Source organism: Corapipo altera, unplaced genomic scaffold (genome assembly GCF_003945725.1).
Source record: "Corapipo altera isolate COAL_440 unplaced genomic scaffold, ASM394572v1 131730, whole genome shotgun sequence".
Taxonomy (NCBI): Eukaryota; Metazoa; Chordata; class Aves; order Passeriformes; family Pipridae; genus Corapipo; species Corapipo altera.
This window is the reverse complement of record NW_020885413.1, coordinates 5,070-14,796: the sequence shown is the minus strand read 5'-3', so window position 1 is coordinate 14,796 and position 9,727 is coordinate 5,070. Positions and strand designations below refer to the sequence as shown.

Sequence of the window (9,727 nt, the reverse complement as noted above, 5' to 3'; positions counted from 1 at the left end):
CACGGGAGGTTTAAGCTGGATATTCAGGGAAGTTTCTTCATGGAAAGGGTGGTCAGGCCCTGGCACAGGCTGCCCAGGGCAGTGGTGGAGTCCCCATCCCTGCAGGTGTGGACGTGGCACTTGGGGACATGGGTCAGGGGTGGCCTTGGCAGTGCTGGACTCGAGGGGCTTTTCCAACCTGAATGATTCCATGACTCCGTGATTCCATGACTCCCTGATTCCACCTGCCGAGCCCCAGCAGACACCCACCAGCACAGGCAACCCCCCGAATGTGTCCCAACATCCCAAACCCAGGAGCACTCATGGATTTGTCCCCCTCCCCACCCCAAGCTCTGCTCACCGGTGCTGCGGGGCCGCGCTGCCCCTTCCCGGAGCCGCAGCGTCGCCGAGGACGGGGGAGGAAGGGGACGAGTGCCCGGAGCCCACCGAGCCAGGACGGAAGGAAGTGCTTTTCTTGGCCACCTGCTTCCTGGACTGGGCCAGCTGGCTGTCAGAGCATCTGCAGGAGGCAAGGAGGAGGCGATTTGGAAGGTGGAAAAACGACCGGCGGGAATCAAAGCAACACTCCCCCCCCACGGAACTGAGAAATCCAGGAGAATCCCAGCAGGTGGGGGTTTTTTTTTCCTAGTAAGTGTGAAAATCAGCCCATCTCTGACTATTTCTGCCACAGCAATCCCACAACCACCCCAAATTCCAGGACCCAGCAACAGTTAACAGTAACTTGTGAGTGGCAAGTAAGGCAAGGGTAACAACGATGCCCAAGGTCTTCATCCCACGCAGCTCGACAAACCAGGCCATGAAGAAATCCCTGGAATAGCAGAAACCAGAGTTTCCAGAGGCTCAGCTAGTCAGGAGTGGGAGGAACTAATCCAGAGGACTCTTTTGGCAAGACTGAGGAACAATCCATGGTTGTGCAAGGGAATGCAGTAACACCCCTGATGAAAGAGCTACAAGGGGCTCCCAAAAATCAGGTTTTCAACCTATGTCATGGTTTTTCAATCAATTCCAGCAGGTTTTCAATCCATTCCGGAAGGTTTTCAATCCCTTTACACCAATTAAACAGAAAACCACCCCAAACCAGCCACTGAAATGGAAGAACACTGAAGTTATCAGGGAAAAAGGGAGGAGACATGGAAAGAGGTGAGGGCTTCTGCTAAGAGCTGCCTGAAAGCAAAGTGTTCAAACACATCTCAAAGAGCAAGAGGAAAAATCGGCTGAGAACAGTGAGAACTGGTTTGACAGAGCCAAGAAGAACCTGAAAGTGAGACCAGAGGGGGGAAGAGACCCAGGCCTTCCTCAGAGGAAACAAAACACCAGAGTGGAGAGACCATTCTTGGTTTTAATGATCTAAAATCCAAGGATCCCTGGGCTCAGCAGGGACAGGGACACGGCCCCGGGGCACCGCTCACACCAGCTGGGTTTGAGGGCAGGGAAGCAGCTGCAGTGTCTGCCCGGATGGAAACCAGATCCTAAAGCCAAACCCTCTGTGGGGAGAGGGAAAGAACTCCTTGTGACCACTGCAAGGAGGAAGTGGGGAAGGATTTGCCCACGACGGGGCTGCAGGTCCAACTTGGTCGTGTTCACGTCGTGCCCACGGTCCCGACGCCCTCCCAGCCCGGAGTGTCCCAGTGCCAGGCACAGCCCGGCCCTTCCCTGCACACAGGGGGGATTTTGGGACCTCCTCCAGCATCCAGCCTCTCTTCTGGGTTATGGAAAAGGTGAGGAACAACGTTCTTGTGGCTTCAATCCCCAACTCCTGGTCAGAGCGGCACAGGGGGAGCGTTTCCAGGGGTAAAATTGGGTCATACTGCACTGCTCGGAGAGGAACCCCCACCAGACACCCCCCCAGCCGGGGTCTGAGCTGCTGCTACACCTGGAGAGCCTCGGGGGAGTAAAGATTGACTTCCTGCACAGGCTCCTCACAGCTGGGACACCTCCTGCCCCCCTCGTGCCCCACCAGCAGGGCACAGTCACAGCAGAAGACGTGCTGGCACGGGGCCAGGCGGCCGCAGATCCGGATGGGGAATCCACAGCGGGGGCAGAACTGACCCGGGAGAGCAGCTCCCTCCCCTAAAGAGTCCCAGAGCACATTCCCGGGCTCCCTGGTGTCCTCCAACACGCTCCCTTCAGCACCAAGCCGAGCTCCTCCTCCATCCAGGCCTCCTCCAGGCTCCGGGGACGTCCCCCTCGGGCCCCTGGCAGCGGCTTGGCCGGGGTTTGCTCCGTGCCCACCGGGACCCACCGCTGATCCCGGATTCCCTGGGAAGCCAGCGAGGTCAGTCCAGGTGCAGGGACACGAGGCAGCCGGGGGCCAGCGCCTGGATCGTGACACGAGGGAGCAATTCAGGTTGGGGGAACACGAGGAGCAAAGGGCCCCTTTGGAAAGACAAAAGTGCGAAGCTTTAGCCCCGAGGAGGAATTTTTGGCTCGGGGTGGGGGGGGGTGTTGGCTCCCACCCCCAATTGTTCATCCTGCAGCTTTAGCCAAGGGTGTTCCCCCAAAATCGGAGGGAACCTGCACCTGAGGATTCCTCTGCAGAGAGGAGGTGATGCCTGAGCGAGCTGAGGGCTGGAGAGGGAAAGCAAAGGAGGTGGAAGTGCTGGAGAGGGAAAGCAAAGGAGGTGGAAGTGCTGGAGAGGGAAAACAAAGGAGGTGGAAGTGCTGGAGAGGGAAAGCAAAGGAAGTGGAAGTGTTGGAAGTGGCTCCAGTACTTACTCCATCTCTGCAGGCTGAGGGGACACAGAGGAAGCAGCCGGGAGCTGCTCCGGGGGTTTGTACTGGGGACCAGCTCCTGCTAAATCCTGGGTGTACTGGACCACAGGGCCTTTGCTCCTCACAGCACCTGGGGGGGGAAGGTGAAAAACCAAAGAGTCAACAGGAAAAATCTCCAGCATTATCCCAGGTTGGCTGCACCAGCCCCAAAATACCGACTTGGTGCCTGCAAGGAATGAAAACCGAGGGATTTGGGATTATCTGGGGCACGGCCAAGATCTGGGGCACAGCAACTCCCCCCAAAAATTCTGGTCACTTCCCCCAAATGCAGTTTGGTTTGGTGGTGTAATTCCAGGGGAAAAATTCCACTGGAAATACGACAGCTGTGCCAGGAGGACAAAGCACTGGGAAACCCAAAATCTCCAGGAGTTCTGCTACAAAATCCCACTGGAAACCCGAAACCTCACGAGCCGGGGGGCAAAAATCCCAGAAAGCTGAAATCTCCAGAGCTCTGCTAAAAACCCACCACACCCAACCCACCCCCCAGTTAAACCCCAGGCTATGAGTGAAAGCAGGAGGTGCCACCGACCGACATTGGGCCGAGTCCTGGTTTGCCCACTTTGCTTCTTTTCCTGGGTGGAAGCTGTGGAGGTTTTCATGCTGAACATGGGCTCGAGGCGTGTGGAGCCACGGTAAATCCACTCACACCGTTTATCCTCCTGCAGGAGGGAGTAGGACACGCTCCCACTTCCCATGGGAAGAGGTTCCTGGGGGGAAAACACACAAGAGAGCCCAGGGAGACAACGGTGAGCCTTGACAGACAGCACGGTCGTGGGGTTTTTTAGGTTGGAATCCCTGGCTGGGTATCAGGGAAAGTTTCTCCAGGGAAAGGGTGTTCAGGCCCTGGCACAGGTTGCCCAGAGTGGAGTCTCCCATGCCTGGAATTGTCCAAAACCCCTCTGGATGTGGCACTTGGGGCCATGATTCAGTGGGGGCCTTGCACTCCAAAATCTCAAGAGGTTCTTCCAGCCTTAATAATTCCGTGATCAGTAACAAAAACGCAGCTGAGCCAGCCCCCCAGACTCAAATTTAATCCAATTTTCCTAACAGGAGAAGGGAAATTCCTACCAGGAAGAGGATTTTGACCAGACTTCCATCCACTTCTTCCACCCTGGATTTCCACCAGGTCCCTTCCCACTCAGTTTTGATGAGCTGCCCGTTCTTCAGCAGCACCATGGGCCTGTTGGGGTAGGCAGTGATGTATTCCTCGATGAAATCCCGACAGGAAACATCCTCAATGTCTTCCCAGCTTTTTTCCACTGCATGGAAAGAGATGGATGAGAAAAAGGGAAGCGGAAAAAACCAGAGAGAACCTTTTAATTCTTTTCTTTTAGGAGATCCCTGGTGGATTTTTACACATGGTCAATCCAGGGGCCATCCCGAGGGGCTGGAATTTCGGTGGTGGGGCACATCCTGAACTCACCCTGGCAATAACTCGGGATTTCAGACGTCTCCAGGCACAGCACCGGAGGGGACACACCCTCTGTCCCCTGGTTTTTGAGCCCAAACCTCCCCAGGTGGGATGGGATCACTCACGTGGCCGACAGACGGGGTACAGCTCCCACTCCTTCACGTACGACGCGTAGCCGTCGTCGAAGAAGATCAGGAACCTGGAAAAACAGGCGGGAAATCAGGAAGGGAGCCGAACAGAAAACAGCTCCACGTCACAGAAGGCAAGTGGAGAACCTCTCCTGTTCCTCCTGGACACATCCCAACCCTGGGGGAGCCCTGAACTCCGGGTAAGGCACCCACTCAGTGCCACGTGTCTCGGAGTGACGGCTCCGGAGTTGTACAACAGCATCAGCCCCACGACCAGGAGGAAATCTGCAACGTGAGTAACAAATGCAGCTCATTTCCCGTTATTAAACGTGGATCAGGTGCATCTCAGCAGATCCAGAGTCATTAAACCCTTCATCAGCCTCTTCAGGGAAACCACAAGCCGGGATTTTAATAGACCGGAGCAGCCCTGCCCCTTATTCCCATAAAAGCTGCTCCAAACTTGCTCCTTTCTCCTCCCAAAGCGCTTTGACAGCGCTGCTGGCACTGAACCCTTCCAGGGCTCCCATTTCCTCCCACTGTTTCACACCTCAGGCAGCCCAGACTCCACATCTGGGTGATAATTTGAATAAATTAGCAGATCTAATTCCTGTCTCAGGGCCACGAGCAAGAGACTGGAAGCTCCACCCTGAGGTTTCAGAGATAAGATTAAGGAAAGACTCAAAACTTGTTCCTGGGGAGGGCAGAATTCAGCAGCTGAAGATACCCAGGTAAGCTTTTTTTGCCTCAAACAAAAAACCAAAAAAAAATAGAGTTGGAAGTTCATTACTCTGGGAAATAAGGAATACCTGTCTTTATTCTTGACATTGGGGGTCTCAGCCACGATGCCAGCATAGAGCCACATCTGATTGCCATCCTTGTACCTGGCCACCACCCTGCTGCCCACGTGGTGCCCCTCAGGACACGGGTGGTAGTCGTAGGCAATGTGGTTGCCCGAGAGCAAACTCTTCCCCTTGTTATCAAATTTCACTTTGTATTTCTTGCCAGCACCTGGGAAAAGACGTTTTTTTTTTTAAAGACAAACAGAAAATAAACGAAAGGGAAACTAAACAGAAGCCCGAGAGGTTTCATCCCAGAGAGGCAACGCCCTGGGGTCATTCTGAGCCTGTTTATTCACAATTAACTCGGAGTTTATTTAAAATCTGTTCAGAATCCATCTGGAGGGTGAAACAGCGGAGCTGCGTCGCTCCCACTGTCCCTTCCAGGTTTGACACCAGGTGCTCTGACACCTTTTAATCCAAGTCTCCCCCCCCCCAGATCCCAGGGAAAGCCCCAGGCCCAGCACGTACCGACTGGTTTGATGGCAATCAAGGTCCCTTTGTGCCACGTTTTGGTTCTTTTCTTGCCCAAAATCCTCATTCCCACTTTGAGATCCCCGTCGGTGTTGAGATCATCCCCAGGGGCCGCGGGGACAACGGGCTGGGCAGTGCCAGGACATGGCTGAGGGGGCTGTGCCTCTGCCAAGGAACAAGGATCAGTTATAAATCACCCAGAGCTCCCTTTTCTGCTGGAATTACAGCTGGAATCACATCCCTCCGAGCTGCAGCAGGAGGAATTCCTGCTTTCCTTCCCCTCAGGCAGCCCGAGTGCCTCCGTTTTACTGCAGGGAAAGGACTTAAAGAAAAACAGGAGTTTGGAATCAATATACCCTAAATCTGGAGTCAATAAATCCTAACAGAGCTCCCCAGCAAGGAAACTGGATCGTTGTTTGCCTTTTTTGGGAAACAAAGGCCCAGGGCCAGGCCACACCAGGGGGTCTGCAGGCCCCTGGAAGGTCCCACACCTTTTTGTGCTTCCTGGGAGCTTGTTTTCTTGTTCACAGCATCCATGAATTTGGCAACATCCCGGGCTGATCTCCTCATGGCAGCCATTGCTTCCTGCAGCTGGAAGGGAAAAAAGACAGGGGAGTTATGGAGAAACTCTTTTTTTCTTTGCACCAAACACAAACACTGTGTCCCAGGAAAATCCCCACTTGAAGAATCATCTGTAGTCAGGACCTTCTCACTCACCAGACTCTGATCTTTGGAGATTCTGGAGCTGCTGGTGCCTGTGAGTGAAGAGGAAAAAGTAGTTTAAAATGTTTTTTGGAGAAAAAAAAAAATCTATCCTAGTTAAACCCCAGGAAAAAGAGAGGACAGAGAAAAGCATCCACCTCAACCCCCTGTCAGGAAATCCACTCAAATAAGGCTTTTCCTCATTCATCTTTTCTAATGTGAGGCAGTGTTTGACGGGGGACAACAGTCAGGGACGTTGGGAAAGGGTGAAATCCCAGTTTGGGATTCCAGGAATCGTGGAACGTTAACAGGACGCGGCAGATGCTCCTCATGAGCAGCCCCTTATCCCACTCCCCCTGCTGTCCTGGGCACAGTGGGATTTACTGAACTGTGCTTCCAGCCCGAGTCCACGCTCATGACGTCGTCGTCCTCCTCGTCCGGGATCTCGATCACTTCCGTGGCCGCCGGGGCCTCGTCCTCGGAGCTGCTCTCCCGGTACTGGAGGCCCATCATGGAGTACAACTCCTTGGCCAACGTCTCGCACTTGTCGATGGCTCTGGAGGAGAGGGAGGGAATGCAGCTGTACATCCTGGAATACCACAGGGGTGACCAGGCAGCTGGGCAGCTCCCTGAGGGAAGCGTTGGCACCAAGCATTTAAAGCCTTGGGGAGCTGTCACTGGCCCTCATTAACCACAGGCAAACTAAGTGACCTCAATCCGCTCCAAAGGGAATGAGAACACCCCCCACAGCCCCTTCCTCGGAATTCCGGCCCATTCCAGGTCCACCCACCTCGTGGCATTGTCGATGAGCTGGTCAACGTGAGCCGCCTCCTCCTCCTTGTGCCTCACACACTTCTCCAGCTCCTCCAGCTGCTGCTTTCGCTGCCTCACCCACTCGGAGTTCTCCACCTCCTTGTCGATGATCTCCTGCAGCTCCTGCAGGGAGATTCCCAGCTCCTCCACCACCTCCTGCTGCAGCTCTTCAATGTCCTGGGTGTCCATCTCTGCTGCCCTCAGAGCAGAACAGGCGAGGGAGATCAGGGGAGGGGAGGCGGGTGAGGGAGAGGGAGGGCAGGCAACACCCCCTCCCCGTCCCAATGACCCCCCACCACCGCCCCCGTCCCCCCCCCGGCCCCCCCCCCCCCCCCCCCCCTCCCCACCCCCTCATGAGTCCTCGATCCCCCCCCACCCCGATCCCCACAGTCCCCTCGACACCCTCATGAGCCTCCCGGTCCCCTCAGAGCCCTCCGATCCCTCACAGCCCCACGATCCTCCTCCGACCCCCTCAGAACCCCCCGTCCCTTCAGAGCCTCCCTGGTTCCCTGAGATTCCCCCCGCGTTCCTCAGAATCTCCCGATCCCTCGTGGTTCCCTCAGAGTTCCCGTGTTCCCCCCGGTCCCCTCAGAGCCCTCCGGTCCCCTCAGACTCTCCAGATCCCCTCAGAGCTCCCCAGTCTCCTCCAGTCCCCACAGAACCCCCCGTTCCCCCCGCGCCTTCCGCCCCCCCCCCCAATCGCCGCCGGTCCCCTCCTTTCCCCCCCGTTCCCCCAGAGCCCCGTTTCCCCCCAGAGCCCCCCGTTCCCCTGTTCCCCCCTCACTCACCGCTCCTCTGGTGGAGCGGGAGACTGCGAGCGGCGCTGCCGACGGAATCCGCCTGTCGTCACCTCCGCCGCCCGCGGCCCGCGGTGCTGCCGCCTGGCGAGGGCGGCCGGGATAAGCCTGGGATAAACCGGGAATAACGTGGGAATAAAGGGGGAATAAACCGGGGGTAAACCCCGGAACAACGGGGATCGGGCCTTATCGCGGCCAGACCGCGTGGTGTGTGTGTGGGGGGGGGTGCCCCTATTTATTGGCCAAGACTTAGAGATCCCCTTACAGGGTGGGACTTTAGGCGCCCACGGAGATCCTGACTTGTTACTTTAGGCGGCCCTGGAGCCCCTAAACTGCGTTGGGCCTCCTTGACTTGCTACTTTAGGCGGCCCCAAAGCCCAGCTTGTTACTTTTGGGCGGCCAAAGAGCCCCTAAACTGGGTTGGGCCGCCTTAATGTGGTTCTTGAGGCGGCCCCAGAGCCCCTGAGCTGGGCCGGGCCTCCCCGGCTCCTTACTGAGCTCTCAGTGTCCCACCGACTGTTCCAGAACGTTCCGTGAACCGCCACCTCTGTGGGATTTGGGATTTGCAACACGATGGGGGGTTCTGAGGGGCTCTGAGGGGAGGGGAGGCCCCAGGAAGATGGAAGGGTCCTGGGGGCACTGGTGGCTCTGGGGTGGAGGGGTCTGGGGGTTCCTGGGGGGCTCTGAGGGTCCTGGCTGTGATACCAATAAGTGCCCCCCAGAAGGCGCAGAGAACTGCTCAGAGACAAGATTTAGGCTTTAAGCAGCGAGGTGTGTTTATTAGGGAACGTTGGAGAGCAGCCAGCTCGCGCTGGACAAACTGCTCTGCCTCTCCAGTGAAATTACAGGATTTTATACCATTTCTACCAGTGATTGCAACATATTTACGTACATATTCATATAAATGCAACATCTAATTATAATATTCATAATAGGTGGAGTCTAGGCAGAGTCTGGGACGTGATCTTCAATTTGGGGAGAATCCTGTTCTTCATCCTTATCAGCCCCTGGCCCAGGCTCCATCATCTTCATGAACTTTTCAACTTTCTCAGTTTTGGCAGACTTCATGGTGAATTTTGCAAGATTCTTGGACTCAAGCCCCATTTCACCCCTATCTTACTCATGTTAGGTGTGTGTGCATTCTTTTAGTGCACAGTACCACCTAATCTCTATCTCTAGGTTCTGGCAGTACATCCTAGCTAAGTATTGGCAAAGTTCTTTGTGCTCTCGTTTGTGCCTATATTCTGACCTACCTATATTCTGATTTTAACTCTCTACCTGCCTTCTAGGCCTTGTCTGGCTTCAGGTGGCCTTGGGATGGCAGGGGTTGCTGTGGGGCTGGGGGTTGTTGGAGCACCATGTGGGGAGGGGGTGCTGTGGAGTTTGGGGGTCCCAGAGGGTTTGAGGAGGGTCAGTTGATGGGTTCCCCCTTCCAGGTGGAGGTGAGGATGGGGTTGGGGGTCTCAGGGGGTTGGGGGGGGTCAGTTGATGGGCTCCTCCTCCCAGGTGGGGCTGGGGATGGGTTTGGGGGTCTCAGGGGGTTTGGGGGGGGGGGGCAGTTGATGGGCTCCTCCTTCCAGGGGGGGTCGGGGGCGCGAGTGCAGCCGGGGTCCCATTTCACCCCTATCTTACTCATGTTAGGTGTGTGTGCATTCTTTTAGTGCACAGTACCACCTAATCTCTATCTCTAGGTTCTGGCAGTACATCCTAGCTAAGTATTGGCAAAGTTCTTTGTGCTCTCGTTTGTGCCTATATTCTGACCTACCTATATTCTGATTTTAACTCTCTACCTGC

At 55.7% G+C, this 9,727-nt stretch overlaps 1 protein-coding gene across 4 annotated transcripts; it reads right to left on the bottom strand.

Annotated features, from left to right (window-relative positions):
* Positions 1–321: 321 nt before the first annotated feature.
* On the bottom strand, positions 322–8,098 carry LOC113940483 (histone-lysine N-methyltransferase SETDB1-like). 4 transcript variants are annotated; one of them, XM_027631628.1, is made up of 13 exons: positions 7,935–8,098; positions 7,840–7,849; positions 7,114–7,327; positions 6,713–6,879; positions 6,327–6,376; positions 6,113–6,212; positions 5,619–5,786; positions 5,118–5,319; positions 4,309–4,382; positions 3,841–4,031; positions 3,302–3,479; positions 2,716–2,842; positions 1,320–2,318 (listed from the first exon to the last, which is right to left on the bottom strand). In XM_027631628.1, exons 3-13 carry the CDS (start codon positions 7,323–7,325, stop codon positions 1,868–1,870), a joined length of 1,920 nt encoding a protein of 639 aa, XP_027487429.1. In that variant the 5' UTR covers positions 7,326–7,327; positions 7,840–7,849; positions 7,935–8,098; the 3' UTR covers positions 1,320–1,867. The 4 variants fall into 4 exon arrangements, with proteins under 4 accessions (XP_027487431.1, XP_027487432.1, XP_027487429.1 ...); XM_027631630.1 differs by lacking the exons at positions 1,320–2,318; positions 7,840–7,849; positions 7,935–8,098 and adding an exon at positions 322–499 and having other exon boundaries at positions 7,114–7,442; XM_027631631.1 differs by lacking the exons at positions 1,320–2,318; positions 7,840–7,849; positions 7,935–8,098 and adding an exon at positions 322–499 and having other exon boundaries at positions 6,339–6,376; positions 7,114–7,442.
* Between the last annotated feature and the right edge of the window lie 1,629 nt (positions 8,099–9,727).

What these genes read in the sequence shown, in the direction of transcription:
- LOC113940483 (XM_027631628.1), bottom strand. Translation starts at nt 7,325, where the DNA reads ATGGACACCCAGGACATTGAAGAGCTGCAGCAGGAGGTGGTGGAGGAG. An exon ending in GATTGCCATCAAACCAGTCG is followed by an intron (nt 5,320 to 5,618) that starts GTACGTGCTGGG and finishes GTCTTTTCCCAG; the next exon opens with GTGCTGGCAAGAAATACAAA. An exon ending in TGGTCAAAATCCTCTTCCTG is followed by an intron (nt 3,480 to 3,840) that starts GTAGGAATTTCC and finishes TTTTCCCCCCAG; the next exon opens with GAACCTCTTCCCATGGGAAG.